Genomic DNA, 18,654 nt, shown 5'->3' on the forward strand with positions numbered 1-18,654 from the left:
AATTATCCAGTCTTAGACATTCTGTCAAGTGGAACCTACTGGGCTGAGAAACCGTCTCCCTGTCCTTCAGCCCCCGGAGCCGCCATTCTCTTCCGCAGTCCTGTGATCTGACTGTTTTAGATGGCGTATGTGCATGAGATCCCACACTTGTCTTTCTGCACAACGTCCTCTAAGTTCATCTATGTTTTTGCAAATAAAAGAACGCTCTGTTTTTATTAAATTTTTTCATTTGCTTTACATACCAATGGTAGTTTCCTGTTCCCCTTTTCTCTTCTGTCCCCCTACCTCCCATCCATCTCCCCTGGCCTCTCCTCCTCCTCCTCCTCCTCCCCAGTCCTCTCTTTGTTAAAGCTGGATAACAGTCCACCGTTTGCTCAGCACGTTTCCTGACCATCCCTCTGAGCTGTGTGCGTGTCCTGCTGCTATGAGGAGGGTTGAGGCAGACACAGGACTTCATGTCCCTTCAACGCCCCCATCCAGTTTCCTTAGATACAGGCTCACAAGTGGGACTCTTTGGTCATACAGTAGTTCTAGTTTTAATTTTTAAAATTTTAATTTTATTGTTTGTGTGTAGATGTTTTGTGCTGTAGGAAGACCTGCAGCTTGTAAGTACCCGCCTTTTGGGGTGTGGCCCCTTATACTACATATGCAGATGCAAAATCTGCGTCTGTCCCTTTTTTCCTTTCTCCTTTTCGCCGGATGCTCATTTTGGATTGCAGGATTCAACTGGTCAAAAGGAGGATTGTGATTTGTGAGTTTACCCCCAAATAAATAACTATCTATTTCTCAATTCTGAGCTAGTGTGGGATTTCTGTTCATGGCTTCACTTGGTGGGTTCCCCGTGACACCTGGAGCCCACGTGGGTTTAAACTCCACACCCACTGGGTGAACGGCTTGGTCCTTCCACGGCCCAGACAGGCTTGTGGTTGTCTAAGCAGGTTTTGTAAAATCCCTGTCACAGCGGCGTTTGTAGCCATTCTATTTTACCAATTAAAACATTTGGCAGTTTGATGTCTCCTCAGTACTTTGGAAATTGCTTCTCCTACCCAAGATTCAGCATTGTAGTCAAATGTCTCAGCATTCATTGTATGCAGAATCCATTCATCTATAGGTGCTGATCTAAACCTTAAAAGCCCAGTTATCTTTTTGCATTCTAAGTTTGCATTTTCAAAAGCCAAAGATTCAAGAATTATTCGTCTAGCTTCTGGGTCTGCTACTCCCCTTGATCACATATGCAGTGCCCGCAGAAGTCAAAAGAGGGTGCTGGATTCTCTGGAACTAGAGTTAAAGACAATTGTGAGCCACATGTCAATGCTGGGACTCAAACCCAGTCCTCTACAATACCTGCCAGTGCTTTTAACAGCTGAGCCATCTCCAGCCACTATTTTTAATTTTTGAGTGTCTATTGGTGTTGTTTATGATGGAATACAGATTATACGTCCATGTGGTAGATTTTAACCAGCCATGCCTTGTGGGGGAAGGGCAAATGACATTGTATATGTGACTCTGAAGTTACTGAGTCAGTTTGTTCTGTATAGTAGCCCTAGTAGACCTTCTAATGCTATTTCCTCAAGACCTGGAGGGAGGGGCTGGGAAGAGAGCTATGTGTAAAGTGCTTGCTTTGTAAGGATGGCAACATGAGATTGGATCCCCAGCTCCTACCTAAGACCTGGGTTCAGAGGAAGTACCCACAATCCAGTGCTGGGAGCAGAGGTAGAAGAGCCAGCTGGCCTAGCTCAGTCAGTGAGCCACTGCGGAATCCGCTGGACCCCTGGTGTGTGTGTGTGTGTGTGTGTGTGTGTGTGTGTGTGTGTGTGTGTGTGTGCATGAGCTTGGGGAGACGGCACAATATGTCTCCATGCACACTTAGGAGACTAGTTTTCTTTAAGTCCCTGCCCGAGTTCTTACAGATTTAATGTCAAGGCTGTTAGCACGTTCCCCTGGGTTCCCTGCTAGCTTAAGTAATTGTCAGCATTCAAAACAAAAGAAAAGAAAAAGCCCAGTTAATAATGGAAAGGCTCCGCTAAGGCCACAGTCAAGAACTGAGAGGAAACTGCTGTTTCCTGTTGGCAAGTCCTTTGCCTCTGCTCTGACTCAGTTGTTTTCCTGGCATGGGGTGGAAGAGGCAGTTTGCTGTAGCACTGATCCGGTCATCCTCCAAGCTCGCCCAGTGTGAGGGGTGTATCGCAGTGAGCACGCTCTGCAGCCCTGCATCAAACCTCGGGAAGGAGAGGGCTGCAGGAGCCATCTGCCACGAGCTTTGTAAACGTCCCTTGTTTGCCAGACATTTATCTTTGGCCTGCAGGCAGTATAGTGGCGATTGCTAACTCTCAGAGCCTGGCCTCAGGGAGGCTGGCATCTGCAGCAGGGCTGCACCAGGCCCTGTGCACACCGGATGGAATGCGCGAGTGGGTATGGCTCCTGCCCTGGAAGCATTTGGTCTTGTAGGTGGGTGTAGAGCATGCTTGGTAAAATGGTGACTGAGGTGACGGGGAGAATGAGAGCAAATGGACTCTATAATTGAGGGTCCAGGCAAGGCTATTGACTAGGAGCTAGAGGGAAGAACAGACCATGGGAGAAGAATGGCGGTTACCCGAGAGTGTCAGCCAAGGTGAACACAGACAATTTAAGGTTGTTCTTCATATGATGAAGTAGGTTATTGCCTAACGCTGGGCCCAGCCTGGGATGGAGTTACACTATCGGCTGGAATATGGGACAACCCCTGATTTCAGATTGTGAGGAGAATGTAGGGAGCAGGGTGATTTGTCTCTGTAATAAATGGCATTTACTGAGTTCTTTCCCTGGCTTAGAACTTAGTCTTCACAACCTCCCATGACCGCAGCCACTGTAAGACAAGGGCTGGGAGTCAGATGGAATTTACCAGCAGGAGCTCACCTGTGGCTTAGCGCACAGCTTCAAAAACACATATCCTAAAATGTTATTTGGATAGCTGAAGCAGGCTCTGCTCTGGAGCCTGGGATGATCTCAAGCTCGTGGCCTGTCAGGCTCGGTTTTCCAGGCCTGAGACTTCAGCTTGTCCCACTGCTGCACGGTAAGAGTAGACCGGCAGAGAGTGAGAGACAGGGCCCAGGAGGGAGACAGCGGATGTCCCTCTCTCAGGGGAGCGGCAATGAGTGGTGGTTGGGGGAAGCCCTAGAGTATTTGCAGAGGGCAGAGGGCAGATGCCTGGGCTGCCTGCAGCGTTGTGCTGGAGGTTGTGTGGACAGACGATGCTTGGCTGAGAAGCACTGCTGCAGGGCCAGTGTTGGGTCTCAGGAGCAGTGGCGTTGGTGCAGTGGTGGGGACAGAAAGCTCAGTGGGAGCAGGCTGGCAGGTGTTGAAAAAGGGTTCCCTCCTGCGGGTACTGTGGTCACTTCACGGGAAGGGAGCACCTAGGAAGGCTGTGTGAATGTGAGGGGCCAGGTGTCTTAAGGGGGAGGGCATTCTGTTGGGCTTTGTTCTTGATTTTTAGAGTTTCATTCTTCCTCTTATATATATAAGCGCTCTGTAGAAAACATCTGTCTCTTGCTACAAAATACAGTGGTCACCTGAATTTTGAATTTTGGAATTCCAGGTATTTACTACAGTGACTGTCTAAAATATTTATATCAAGATTTATTGTAGAGATAGATATGGGGGTTTAACCTGAAGGTCAGAAAAGTAAAACAGCCAGCCACTGGCTCTTACCTCTACCTCAGTCTGAAATGGTGATCCTACCTCCAGGAATCTCAGAATGAGTGTGTGTGTGTGTGAGAGCTGTCTCCTCCCGTTTTATATTCCTCTCTAGTACTGGGATTAAAGGCGTGTACCACTACCACCCAGTTTCTATGGCAAACTAGTGTGGCTAGTGGGATTAAAGGTGTGTGCACCACCACCACTCGGTTTCTATGGCAAACTAGTGTGGCTAGTGGGATTAAAGGTGTATGTCACCATTGCCTGGTCTATAAGGCTGATCAGTGCGACTGCTTTATTCTCTGAACTTATTTATTAAAATACAAATGAAATATCACTGCAATTTATTTTATGTGTGTGAATGCTTTGCCTACTTGTATGTCTGTGTACCACATGCATGCCTCTTGCCTGTGGTGGCCAGAAGAGGGCATCAGATCTCCTGAAACTGGAGTTACAGATGGTTGCAGGCTGCCTTGTGTGCTGGGAACTGAACCCAGGTCCTCTGCAAGAGCAGCTGTTCTCTTAACCACTCGCTGAGCCATCTCTCCAGCCCCCCAAACTTGGTATTTCTATGTTTTAGAAAAGGCAGCTGAAAGTGGACACTGCACTTTCTTAGAGACCAATGAAGGCTTGAAGACAAGATGGCAGTGTCAGAACGAAACCATAACACATTTACACTTGGGCTGAAAAACCTTTGTCTTGCTGTCCTTTTCCTGGCAAGCTGCTGTCTGCTGTAGAGTGTAACCATCTCCCCTTCTCCTTAGTTACCACATCCCAGTCAGTGCAGCGCTGGGGCTGAACTCTCCACTGCTGTGAGCAGCCCACCCGTGTGATAATGCCATCTGCCCCTTCTAGACTCACTCCTCCCGCTTTGTGACACTTACTGCTTACCATTTCTGTTGGGACTCTTCCCCTCTTCTAGCGCCTGTGACTTTTACACTGCCCCGCCCTTCTCCCTAGTTCGTCTCTAGTCCCCAGTTCCTGTGCCCCCGATGCAGTTCTCTTGACCGCACTGGTACCCTCTGGAAGCTGACAAGCAAGACTGGCTCCTTGCCTTGCAGCATCTTCAGCTCTAGGAAGGCTGCTCCCTTTGCAGAGACCGGTTGCCAGCTCTGGGGGAGAGGGTGTTTCCTCTCAGCTCTGCCACCCAGTGGCCCCAGGGAAGCTAGCAGCTTCCTCCTCATTTTCCTTCCCTGTAATTGAGATCAGTGTGGCAGTTGCCTCTTGTGGTACTTGTGAGATTGAAGCCTAGTAGTTGTATGGAGAGTATGTAGAGCAGCTTGGCCCTGCAGGGTGTGCGGCCAGGTTTGCAGCTTCCACCTGACTCCAGTGACTGACCCTTACCTGTCTTTATCGCGTGACTCCGAGAGGCCAACCTTGGACTTTATCCGCTTGTACTTACTGCTACCAGACTGCACACCTGCTTATTGTTCACGGCCCCAGGTCATGTGATCTGAAGAACTGGGGCCTTGGACTTGATCAGTGCCACACCCCCAGCACCAAGAAGAACGTGTGCAGTGTAGGTGTTCCAGAAGCGTTTCTTGAAGGAATGAACAGACCCCTGCTTACACCTCTCTGTTCCCTGTTCGTCTTTCTGCTTCACTTTCATCCTGGCTGATGTGTATTTAGTGGGTCTCACAGTGAAGGTCCCTTTAGTGGTAAGCTGCCAGATTTTATTTTAGAACATCTGTCTCTTCCTGACGCTCTTAAATGGTAGTCCAGGGCAGAATAGCCAGCTGGTATTTAGTCACTGTGCTCTGATGACTAGCTAGCTGCTCCCCGCGTTTGTACAGCTGTATATGAGCACAGTGTAAGTCTCTGTTTGACCGTCAGGGCCAAGGGCAGTGGTGCTGCGCGCCCCACTGAAGTCTCGTGAGCTTGCTGCTCACACAGCCTGGAAGCTGTCACAGCCCCCACAGTGAAGCATGACATTGTGCAGTGATGTGACAGCGGACAAAGAAGCACAGAGCAGAATCAAGGCTGTCCTCGGGGACACCAACAGAGTCTGCTACACATGTCCTATCCAGCTGCAGTGAGGTGGAACTGAAGACGGAGAGCACAGGCCTCCTTCCCAAAGGCCATCTCCAGCTTGTTGAGCACTTCATTCAGTTCCTCTAGGAGCCCATCTGAATAGTGCGCAGCAGGATGAGCTGGGAGCAGCCCCGGAATGCAGCCTGCGAGCCAGCTTAGAAGGAATCCTATGACATAGTCACCAAGCCAGATGTGTGCACGGAGTGGACTGCGGTAGGGCGAGAGCCGGTGCTGAGTAGCAAGTTGAGGGTCAGGACTGTCTCAGGATTCATGGCCAGGCCTCACGGGCGAGTCTGGCGATTGCTGAGGGCCTGCGCACAGCTGTAAGGGCTAGCCTTGGGGATGGTGAGCAGAGGCCTCCTGCTGGAGTAGAGACTGAAAAGCTGGACCACGATGACAGTCATCTAAATAGCAAGCACAGCTGCTAGCAACAGGAGAAACTCGATGTGTGCTAAGCGGAGAGGTAGTCTCAACTCATTTTCTCCGCCTGTGCCCTTGACTGCTGCAGGAAAGACATTTCTGCACGCACAAACACACAAATCGATAAAGCAGAACTGCGCTCAACCACTGTCTGTTTCTTCCTCAAAACAGAAACCTAAGTAAAACAGACCTGCCCTGTCCCAACAACGGCAGAAGCACTGCACTGGGAGACTAAAGGTTTGAGCTTTTATCTTCTGTGCTAGATAGTGGACCCAGGTCTTGGAGAGTGCTGGGAAAGTGGTCTACTACTGAGCCGCGGCCCCAGACCTGTGTGCTCTAGACAGCAATTGACCGTGTTAGTGCTATTCTTCACTGTCTCTTCATGTTTTTATTTCATGAACGTTTAAATGACTAAGAATGCCCTAGAACCAATAATGTGATAAAACCAGTTTCCAAAGTGTCTGCTGGTCATTTTGCAGTGATCTCTCTTCCTCAGTTCCTTTCCCGTGGACCCCTGTCCCACTATTGTTTGCTTCTCTCTGTCTTCTCCTGGGGCCGGTGTTGTCATTAGCTGTATGCTAAAAATGGCTGCTCAGTGACTGCTGAGCTGGACCACACTCTGAGGATGAAGATGTGCGTCTGAGAAGCCGACAGACTGCTGTGCGGCTCTAGCAGCCGTTCCTCGTCCTAGCAGGTCCCACAATGTGAATATGCTGTATGCAGCGGCCGCTCTTCTCGCGGCTGTGACAGAATCCTGATGAGGAAGGCCTGATTTTGACTCAGTGATGTCACTCCATCATGAAAGTAAAACGTGGCAGCGGGAGGGGAAGAGGTAGGCAGACGTACGAGGTGGCTGCTCATTTGGCTGAACAAGAAGCAGAGATGGCACAGGGCTGGGCTCTACCCCATCAAACCACTGCGTCAGCCAGACCTCACTTCTTAAAGGTCCACAACCTTCCGAAACTGAACCGCCAACCAGAGACTGAGTGAGACGGCAACCCGTGGGTGTCATTTTACATCAAACCACAGCACTAGAGTGGAACTACAACATCACAGGATTCCACTGTTTCCCCGAGTGTATGGATCCTCAGCCGTTTTCCTATCTTGCCAAATTCGCTATTATTGCTAGCCTCTATGGTACCAGGAAGGAAACTCTGGTGAGCAGGTGAATTCAAACCCCAAGCCTGCAGGGTACATTGCAGACGAAAGGTAGGAAGGTAGGAAGAATGCGAGAGCTGAAGGGAGGACGGGAGCCCTGTGGAATGCTCACTTCCAGGTGTGGCGTGTGCCCGTGAACTCATAGCATCCGTGATTCTGTGCACAAGATCTTCACAAAGTTGACCCTGTGGCACCTTGTCATGAAAGGGGGTGCTCATAGGGCTCCACATTTTCCTGAGTTGATGGGGGACAAAGAGGCCTTTTCAGTGGTGTTAACAGGCGGATGCAGGCTGTGTTGCCCGCTGTTGGTGGTTAATAGTTACCTTCGTCAGAGTAATGGCTCTGAATGTGTCGCCTGTATTGAATAATTGTACCAGCCATTACACATTAGGGAAAACGGTGGCAACTTCTTGAGTAAGATGGTATTGAACTACTTGTCTTTGATTAGTTCTTGTTTTCCTGTCTTTCTGTTGTCAGAGCTCCACCTCAGATCAGACGTCCCAACCGAGAAGTGAGGCCTCTGAGGAAAGACATGGGAGCCGGAGCCCGAGGACTTATGGGCCGAGCACACCCGATATCCAAGAGCGACAAGCCTGCAAGTAGGGACAAGGACTGTAGAGCCCGAGGGAGAGATGACAAGGCAAGGCTGCGATTCGTGCGCTCAGTTGAGGCTTTGGCGGATGTTGTAATTGGTGTTGAGTTTGCAGGGTTCCTTAGGGTTTTTATATTCCGAAAGCCAGGTGTAGTAAATGTACACAAACACATACACACACACACACACACACACACACGCACACACATAGACACACACGCGCAGGGAGGGTGGTATAGACGCATTAGTAAATTAGACCTTATACAGTTGCACCAAAGAAAGGAACACCAGGAGTAACCCGAGCTGTGGGTTACTGGAAGGCTCTAGGCACCTACTCCCCTTTTCAAAGTAAGAACCTAAGGGACAGGGCGCTTCAGTTCTCTCAGGGTAAAGGGTGGCATCTGAAGGCCTCCCCTTCCCCTACCCCACTCACCATTAAAGTCTGGATTTGATTTGAGGAAAAAACCCACAGCTGAATAAATCTCAGGTTGGAAACGTGAGGACACCGTGATCAAGCCACAGTTGTCAGACATCCACCCTGCTCCCCCAGATGTTATATATGGCTTTTCATCTGCAGCGTTTCTGAGTAACTGCCTAAGTCTTACCCTGCCACTGACATGCTAAGTACTCAGCCTATCCCTGAAGCGCTAGCCTTTCTCATTTCTGTGCTTGGTGAGGAGGTGGAAGAGAGACTCCGAGTCTCTGCCGAAGTAAAAGGAACTACTGTTTGTTAAAGAGACAAATATGAACGTGTCAGGATAGCTCTCAGTTGTCTCTGACCCGATCGCCATGCCGTGCAAGCTTTAGCAGAGACGAGTTCTCTGGACTAAGGCTGACTTGACAGTGGTGACAGAGGATCACTAGGGTATTTAGACTCCTTTGGAAAACATTTGGTTGGTGTATTGCAACATGCTTGGAAAAAAAAAGAAATAAAGTAGTTCAGAAAAATCAGACTGTATGCCCATAATAAAGGTAGTAATTATCTTGAAAATATTTAGTTAAGTAAGTGTATAAGCATTCAGTTAGAGGCGTTCCTATTTGGCAAGGAGACTGGCCTTGTGACCTGATGAGGTGTCTTATGACAAAGCTGTTTAAAGAACTTGTAACGAGGAGGTGAAGGGCCCAGAGTGTATCTGCTTTTTGTTCCTTTGTGTTGGTTCCTACCTATCTCTCCATTAATATCCCAGTTTTAGGCTCAGTGTGGTGGCACACACCTTTGGTCCGGCACTCGGGAGGCAGAGGCAGGCAGATCTCTATGAGTTCAAGGCCAGCCTCATCTACATAGTAACTTGAGACTCTGCCACAAAAATAAAATTATTTATAAATATGTGCTTGTGCGTTCTCATAATCTAGTAGATTTATTACTTTGTGTATAGAATTCTGAAAGCCTTTTATATCCCAGACTTCATTGATATAAAAAATGAGAATAAGAGGAATTTATTTGGGGCCCATGAAATGGCTCAGCAGCTAAAGGAATTTGTAATAAAGGCTTGGCAAGGGTTCCTAGTGTATTTGCCTTTTAGCTTTGTGTGTAGGACTGAGGGATGGACAGCACATAGCAGTAGGAGAAACAGTGCTCTCCCTGAGTGCCGGGAGCTTTGTTGTTGCCTCTGATGCCTTTGCAGCCTGTGTTGGTTTCTTCGATCCTGTCTGAGTATAGCCCCACCTCCTGCTCAGTCTGAAGGTGTGTGGGACTGGGCTGCAGAGGCTCAGGACTGTGCACCCGAGCTTTAAATCATGATGTGAACAGTGTCGAAGTCTTCCTTATTTTTAAAAATTTTTAATTAATTTTTCTGTAATAAGAAAACACTTTATAAAAAAATTCTGGTAAAATTTGTCAGAGACTACACCCCCCCCCCCCATCTCTTTTAAAGCTGATAGGCTTCAGACTAGGTCTGAGTTTAAAATGCTGGTTTTAAGCAAGCACCAATGATTTTGCATAATAATTTGTTGTTGAGGCTGTGTTTCTTTTTAATCCTGAAGGTCATTGGTTTGGATGGCAGCGTGTACCTTACTTTATTTAGTACACCTTTACTAGGTATGTGCTTTGTGTTAGCCATAAATATAAACTAATAAAGTGTACCTGCTATAATGCTGACACTCAGGAGGTTGAGACAGGATAGTCACGAGTTTGGTGCCATCGGGCTTCATAGTGAGAGTTTGTCTTAAAAAAAAAGGACCCCTGACATCTGGCTATTTCTCATTGCTGACAGGAATGGCAGGAACAGCTAAGCCATGCTGTTGACATTATTTAAATGTACCAGGTGTCAGTCTGTTTGGGATGCCGTCCCAAACACCAGGTCATTTTCTCGACAGTGGAACCTCAGGCAGTGTCTGGTGAAGGCATCTCCAAGGCCCCACCTCTTAATGGCAGTATACCCGGGCCTGGCTTTTGATGTGACGTTGGGAGGAACCCATGTGTTCAGACTATAGCCCATGAAAAATGGAATTTACTACTTTGCCATTTAAGCATAGAGTCAGTATAGAAATGTGCTGAGAAACATAAGCTGCCCTGCTCTAACCTGAATTCTGTTGGAAAGGATGTGTAGCGTTAGTCATGAGACAGGAACACTGGTCTCCAAGAGCTAACTAACCATACTCGAGAACTAGAGGTTTATGTAGAAATAATAAGTGCTTTTTAAAAAAAAATTAGAGAGGATATACTGAAAGTAAATATGAGGGAGTATAAGGAATGGTTTTATATTATAATAAAAATAAGTTTAAGTCAGAAAATGACGATTCTCAAATGTGTTAGGCTACCTGTGTTGGCTTAACTAATTTGTGGTTAATGAGCAGTTTCTGCATGACCCCTTTATTCTGGCTACATGTGATTCTAAATAGAGGGCAGGTTCTACTCCTGAACTCACTGCTCAGTTCTCCAGCCTGAGTGCTTTGTCTCATTCCACATAGTAAATGGCCGTGGCGAATGCTGTCCTCATGGTTAGCCCAGACGCAGGAATGCAGAGGTGTGGGAAGGAGGACTGGGATATTCTGCTGATGCCTGTGGCCGATGACTGCACAGATGAGCAGGGACTTCAGAGAGTGCATAAATCATAATGGAGTTGTATTACGAATGATAATCTCACATGGGATACTGATGTGTGCTTAAGAATCCCTTTTCCGGAAAAATATATGTTCACATGTAATTCATGCACATGGGCAGATTTGAATATCAACATAAGGCATGCTCATAATTTAGAAATAACAATTCTCCAATGCTCCTTATAGACTTCGTAGAACGCTTCCGCCAATTCGGGCCCACTCTCTTCTGTTTGGCCTGTGATTGCACCGATGGAGGAATGCACTGTAGACGTGAATGGTGGTTGATAATTGTTTCCATTAGTAAGACAGTAGTAAGACCGTGAAAAATAAAACATTGTGGAATTTTACTAATTTGCCCATGACTTGTGTGACATTGACAAAGGATAATTTTCAAATATTGGAAGAATATTCACTTTTTGTGTTTTTATAATGTAAAACAACAGAAATGACATATGTGTAAGCGTGCATGTATGTGTATGATGTATGCACATATATACATACACATGTGTTTGTCTAGGTGTGTGTGCCTATGCACGTTTGCACCAGTGCATGCATGTATGGAGGCTAGAGGTTGACAGCAGGTGTCTCTGTCATTCTTCACCTTATCTTTTGAGACAGGCTTGTGTGGAATATTACTTTATGGAAAGATGTATTTCCAGCACGCAGAGGTTTGATTTTTAGTATTAAATGTGTTTCACAACTGACTTATAAAGTTCTTGAAAATTTAATAATTGTCTATCATAAGCCAAAAAGGAGCAGTTTCTGTAGTGACCCTTGTAGCTTCCTCGCCATGAGTGTGTCCATCCCAGGTCAGGAAGGAACACTGGCCCCTCGGAAGTCAGATGTTGTGGTCCTTCTCTCTCAGTCTCTGACACTCCCCCATTCCTCAGAGGAACCAGCATTCTGCCTTAGGATGCCCATTTAGTAGCTCCTTGTTTGCAGCCACCTGTTCTTTTGAATGGGATTTTTGTTTTTAGCCTCCTTCCTTCCTTCCTTCCTTCCTTCCTTCCTTCCTTCCTTCCTTCCTTCCTTCCTTCCTTCCTTCCTTCCTTCCTCTCTCTCTCTCTTCCTTCCTTCCTCTCTCTCTCTTCCTTCCTTCCTCTCTCTTTCTTCCTTCCTTCCTCTCTCTCTCTTCCTTCCTTCTTTCCTCTCTCTTTCTCTTTCTCCTTCCTTCCCTCCCTCCCTCCCTCCTTCCCTCCCTCCTTCCCTTACTTATTCTTTTCTTCCTCTGATTAATGTATGTTTGTGGGATTCCCCCATGTTTTTGCAGATACTGGAAGTTATTCTCATAGTTACATGCCATTGTGTACAGTTAAATATGTTTCCTTATAAGTAGATTTTTGGGCTATCTAGTCGGGAATTGTTGAATAGTGCCAGTCTGGGTAGATTTTCTTTGTCTTCTTTGTGTATGGGCATCCGTTTTTAATGAGTGCACACTGGGGATGGAGGGTGGGCTCATAGGAGATTGTAGGTTAGACATTGGGAGGTCATGTCAGATAGTTTTGCAAGCAGGTGTTAGCAGTTTGCACTGTAATTGGCAGAATGGGAATTGCAGGTCTCCACTGGTGCCTGTACTCAGCGTGGCTGGTCTCTTGAAGGTGTGTTGTATAAATACTTTGCAACTTTGGAGACCAAATCCGTTCTTATGTGTATTGGCTACATTTTGGTCAGTGATAAGTTCTTATTATATAACTGTCTTATTCTAGCTGTCAGATATTAAACCATCCATCCATTTTTCAGTCTCACATCAGCTAATATGTAGTGCTGTAGAGTTTCATTTTTGTAATCTTGCAACATTTTTATCTGTATAACTGTGACTGAATTGCACATATGTAGGAATTGGTGCTATCTTTTTTAAATCCACAGTGGTTTTCTTTACCCATTTGTTATCATCTTAGTCTATGAGAGATGAGCCCTTACAGTATGGGAAGGGTGTATCTCATCAGTGGGCTTTCCTCAGGGTGAGTTCATTTCTGTACTTCAGCCTTGAATGTGTGCATTCTTATTGAGCTAAATTTTTCTCAGTGTCAAGGCCATCAAGTTGCCAAGGTTTGTGAGCTCTTGTTTAAATGTGGTATTTTATAAATAGGAAAATTGAATGTGGAATCTTAGTAACCATACTTATTTTTTTCCTCCTTTGTCAGAGACCCCTACTCAGGCTACCCGTTCTGTACACTACAGAAAGTGTAAGCCAGAACCAGGGAAGCTATTGCTCCTGGTCTGTTGGTCCTCAGCAGTCCAGGACACAGCTCATATTATGTTCTCTGCTCAAAACCTTCCACTGACTTCCTCCCTTAGATTAGCAGCCAGTGTCCTTCTCCCAGCGCATACAAGCCCCGGACGACCTGACTGCTGTTAGGACCTCTGTGACGTGTCCTCAGCCTACTGCATACCATGCTTCTGTCTGCCCCTGTTCTTGGACTTTGTGAACACAACCCTTGCCCATCTTCTGTGAATGTTCTAGCCCTAAATACTTAACTATGTTCGTGTCCTGTATTCTTTGTGCCCAGAATCGAGTCTGGCACACTAAACATTGTAGTATGAGGAGTGGGCTGCTTCCCGCCGCCAGGCTGGCTTATACCCGGGCTGGCAGGCTGCTTGTCGTCCTGGCCACCTGGCTAGCTTATGCCCGAAATAATCACACGGAGGTCTGTATTAATTAAATTACTGCCTGGCCCATTATTTCTAGCCTCTTATTGGCTAACTCTCACATCTTGATTAACCCATTTCTATTAATTTGTATTTCACCACGATGTTGTGGTTTACCAAGAAAGATTCAGCATGTCTGACCTGGCGGCTGGCTCCATGGCGGCTCTCTCTGACTCTGCTTTCTTCTTTCCAGAATTCTGTTCTGTTTACTCCGCCCACATAATTTTCTGCCCTATCAAAAGGCCAAGGCAGTCTCTTTATTTAACCAATGAAAGTAACATATAGATAGAAGACCCTCCTACACCAAAACATGCTCATGAATATCATGTAAAGAAATGAATATTGGTAAGCCTACAGCTTGCTGTGGATTTATTGTTATGATCTTAGTGTCCTGATAGCACAGGCAGGGCACAGTGAGTGCTATTTTGCATTTATCTGCCTGCCTTACTTTGTGGAACAGTAGGGCTGGGTGGGCTGCAGCTTGGGGGACTTGTCTAACATTTCCTGTGTTTGCTTCTGCTGCGGGCTGCAAGCAGCCCCCATGTGCAGCAGCATGCCCGGTGAACAAAGTGACACAAGCACTGGCCTGCAGCTGGAGTGCCCAGGCTGCTGTTCACGTGTAGACAGGCTACCGATTCTGTTTCTCAGCTTTCTTATCTGGGAGACGGAAGAAAGAATACTTCATACTTCTTTCGGAATGAATATGCCGATCTGTGCTAAGTCCCCAGGACACTGACACAGAGAACAGAGGCTGGCTGTTAAGTTAACACGACAGTGGTAGGCTAGAAACGACACGAAAAAGATTGTACAACATTCGTATTTTATAGAAGAGATACAGGGCTGAGAGATGACTCAGTGGCTAAGAACACATATTACTCTCCTAAAGGACTTGGGTTTGGGAACTTCAACTCGAAGAGGATCTGATGCCTCTGGCTTCCTCGAGCATCCATGCACCTGCGCACCACATTTAAAAATAAAAATTTATAATTTAAAAATAAAAATATATAGTTGGCTGGGCAATAGTGGCACACACCTTTAATCCCAGCCTTTGGAGGCAGAGGCAGGCATATTGCTGTGACTTCGAGGCCAACCTGGTCTACAGAATGAGTGCCAGGACAAGCTTCAAAACTACACAGAGGAACACTGTCTTGAAAAAAAAACCAATATGTATGTATGTATGTATATATGTATGTATATATTTGATATATCGAGACTGAGACTATAGTTCTGTGTTAGGAGTGCTTGCCCAGCATTTATAAGGCCATGGATTTGACCCTCAGATCCAAAAGAAAGAGGGAGGGAGAGAGGGGGAAGGAAGAAAGGAAAAAAGGAAAGAAGGAAAGGAATAATGAAGTATTCAAGAAATTCTGCACCTGTTTTTTACCCTTGGAGCCAGGCAGTTGAGCAGGGTAAACTGGACATGGGATCAATCATAACATTACAGAACGAACCACAGGCCATCTACAGCCCAACTAAGATGTCCTCTGACTGTATGTCGTTCACTGCTTGACAAAATGTCAGTGTCTTTGTTGAACAGGACCCATTGTTAGAAACTCCTGTGCTGGTCTGAAATCCACCTCCCCCATGGCTCCATGCTGGTCCTGGCTTCTTGCCTGCAGAACAGCTGGTGGGTGGTATTGCTCCAGTAGCGTCTCCTCAGATTACGTGGCACACGTTTCCTGGATCCTCCATACGGCATGACGTGCGAGGCATTTATCATCTGGTCTTCGTTCAGTGTGTCTCTGTAAAACAGCACAGACGCGTGACCTCAGTCTCTTAGTCCCACAGCGTGAGGCGCTGCAAAGGCCAAAGCAGGCACTGTTTGCGTTTGAGGACGGCGGCATCAGTCACTGACTGTGAGCTATGAATACTTGATTCATCACCTGGAGCCTTGTTTTCTTCAGATGGAATGACGAGGCATTGCTCAGAAAAATCCTCAAGGAAGTTGTCTTGATATGAATAATGTAGAAATCAGTAAAAAGAAGCCGTTTTGCTTATTGAAAAAAATGTGTATGCCAGCCTCCACACTGTCAGTCTTGTTAATTCTGAGCTTAACGACGAGTGTGCACGTCTAAGGAAGAGTTCAGAGCCCGCCCTGTGACAGTCCAGCCTAGTAGTCCGCATAAGTCACAACATCCCAAGTGATGCACCGTCCATTTCATTAAAGTAGGGCAGTTAATTGGCTACTCCTACTCAGGCACACAGTGTTTATATTGCCTACCCTATTCGAATTCATGTTTGTTATGTGGACAGTTGTCCGCTTTTCCAGGTGATTGCATTGTGGCTTCACTAGGTTTCCCTTTCTCTCACTTCAGCATCTTGACTTGATTCGGTCCTCACTGGGGGAGCTGATCTCTGTGGTCCTCCCTGGGGGAGTCGATCTCTGTGGTCCTCCCTGGAGGAGTTGATCTCTGTGCTCCTCACTGGGGAGTCAATCTCTGTGGTCCTCCCTGGGGAGTCGATCCCTGTGGTCCTCCCTGGGAGCTGATCTCTGTGGTCCTCCCTGGGGAGTCGATCTCTGTGGTCCTCCCTGGGGAGTCGATCCCTGTGGTCCTCCCTGGGGAGCTGATCTCTGTGGTCCTCCCTGGGGAGTCGATCTCTGTGGTCCTCACTGGAGGAGTCAATCCCTGTGGTCCTCCCTGGGGAGTCGATTTCTGTGGTCCTCCCCGGGCAGTCGATCTCTGTGGGGATGTGCCGGGCAGGTCCTTCTGTGTCTCATACCCATGCTTCCTCCTCTGTAGTGGAAGGCATTTACCTCCATGGCTCCTTTCCTCTACCCCAGCATTCTTCCCCACAGTAGCAGGTAGGGTCATCTAAAATGCGGGCCATATTATGCTATCCCATGCTTTTTTTTTAAAATATAAAAACCAAACTCACTGCTGGTCATTTTTCCAGCCTCTTCATTCAGTCACATTGATGACTTATCCCCCCTCCCCTGGCCTAGAGGCTCAGTGAGGGCAACACGTGCATCTTCATCCGTGCCCTGAAGCCACACTGCTCAGAGCTCCTTTCTTAGGATTCTGCTATTCCTGTTTCTTTGGGACAGTGATGGGACATTCCCTTGCTTGTGTGTGTGTGTGTGTGTGTGTGTGTGTGTGTGAAGTCTCCCTGTCATGTGGACACTCATGTGAAATTAAAATTTGAACTGAATTTTAATTTGGCAAGTCTTAAATACAAAGGCTTGTGAAGGTTTGGTGGGAGCCAGATAGGTTGGTTTCTGTTGATGCCTGTTGCTGATTTGTTTCTAGAATACTCTGAAATGATCAGAGAGTTCCTGGGGATTGGCTTGAATGTGGCTTGTAGCTGTGGCCTAGCTGTGTCGTAAAATGTGATCTGAGACAGAGCTTGTTTGAAAGTCGTTGAGGTTGTTTGCTGTGTCGGTATGCCAGAAGTTTGCTCATTCTCAGAGGCAGTTTTAACACATGCCATTTGAACTGCAGGGATATTACTAAGATTCATCCTAGCCTTGCTGTTAGACTGCCCAAGTAAGTAAATCTTTGTGATCAGGTCACCAGAACACTGTTTGGCTGTTTACCTAGTGGCTGAAAGGCCAGAGCATCTGCCAAAGGAGCCATTTGGTTCCCTTTTGGTACTGACTGTGCCTTTCTGTTTTTCTCTGAAGTGGAATCTGAGAAGTCCATCATGTTCTGTTGTCTCCTCACCATGACCCTTCGCCTTTCATTTCTAGATCAGATGGAAAGGGGTATGGCTCTACTTGTTAAAGCTGTTCTTGTGGGTGAAGTTTGAGAAATGAGAGCATTTCCACATTCACCTCCTCAGCAGCTGGCAGAGCCCAGTAGAGCTCTAACCTGGAATTCTTACTTTTTTTTTTTAAGCTACAACATTAGTAAAAGAATTTAAGATAGATCAAACATTTTCTTAGGTCTCAATACTATGATCGAAATGGGTCCTCTGGGCAGTGTGTCTGATAGGTACTGAGCAGGAGGAAGAGGCAGAGAGATGAGAGGGAGTTCGGATGTTGTAACAGTGTGGGGTGCCTTGGTGAGTAATTCTGTGACAGGGCCAAGAGAGCTGTACTGAAGGAGACCATCGAGTCCTGAGTGGCGACCTACAGTGACCAGGGAAAGCTCTGGAAGCGCAAAAGCCCCAGGTCCATCTTGCCTGGCCCCTCTGTCCTGGCTGCTTGGGGATCAGCACTGACGTGTTAAGCTGCTCAGTCAACTGTGAGATGGGAGAGCCATGGAAAGGCATTGTTGTAGGGAGACAGGAAGGCTTGAGCTGCGCTTCCTTTCCCCACATTTGCTGGTAAATTGAGTCTGACTTAACCTTTACACTTAACTAGCCAAAAGGCCGAGACACATTTAACTACTTGGCTTTTCTGAGGCCCATTTTCCTTATCCATAAAAAAGGAAAAGCAGTCTGTGATGTGGGGCTGGTACATCCAGTGAGATACTGTGTGAGATATTCTATCATAAGGCAAGCTCGCTAATTAATTCTCTTCTTGCAAATCAGTTATCTGTTTTCTAGCAGAGGGGCAAATCCTTTGTATCCAGTAAGTCAAAGGCAGGCTTCTCCAGACCGCCGGATCCAGTAAGGGTTAGCGGAGTCTTCCCTGCAGCTGTCCCTCAAGAACGGAGATGTGAGGGTGGCCACATAGGTTGACCAGTTGATCTGCTTCTGGTGAATTAATTAGGGTAGGATGGCATCCAATCAACCAGAAGATATGGCTTTAAATAGTAAGATATGTATGTATGTGTGTATGTATGTATGTATGTATGTATAAGACAGAGTTTCTCTATATAATAGCCCTGGCTCTGCTGGAACTCGCTCAGTAGACCAGGCTGGCCTTGAACTCACAGAGATCTGCCTGCCTCTGCTTCCTGAGTGCCGGGATTATAAGTGTGCACCACCCTGCCCTTCATAAGAAAATATTTTAAAAGAGATTACTCTGGACTGGGAAGATAGCTCAGTCCTAAGGTGCTTGCCCAGCATGTATAGGTTCTGAATTTCATCCCTGCTTCCTGCTCTATGCTTATATAGACACCTAAACACATGGACACACGTGCACATGTGCATATACACATATACACACATATACACGTGTACACACAGACAATTCTATGTTGACA

General features: G+C 46.8%; 1 protein-coding gene across 4 annotated transcripts in view; it reads left to right on the top strand.

Moving 5' to 3' along the window:
* The window catches only part of Katnal1 (katanin catalytic subunit A1 like 1), a 61,651-nt gene that overhangs the window by 14,891 nt on the left and 28,106 nt on the right, over positions 1-18,654 (top strand). For all 4 annotated transcript variants that reach the window (XM_075971870.1, XM_075971886.1, XM_075971860.1 and 1 more), the window contains exon 4: positions 7,759-7,921. In XM_075971870.1, coding sequence (XP_075827985.1) covers positions 7,759-7,921 — 163 coding nt within the window. The remainder of the gene's footprint in view (positions 1-7,758; positions 7,922-18,654) is intronic.

The sequence above is a fragment of the Microtus pennsylvanicus genome, chromosome 1, assembly GCF_037038515.1.
Source record: "Microtus pennsylvanicus isolate mMicPen1 chromosome 1, mMicPen1.hap1, whole genome shotgun sequence".
Classification (NCBI taxonomy): domain Eukaryota; kingdom Metazoa; phylum Chordata; class Mammalia; order Rodentia; family Cricetidae; genus Microtus; species Microtus pennsylvanicus.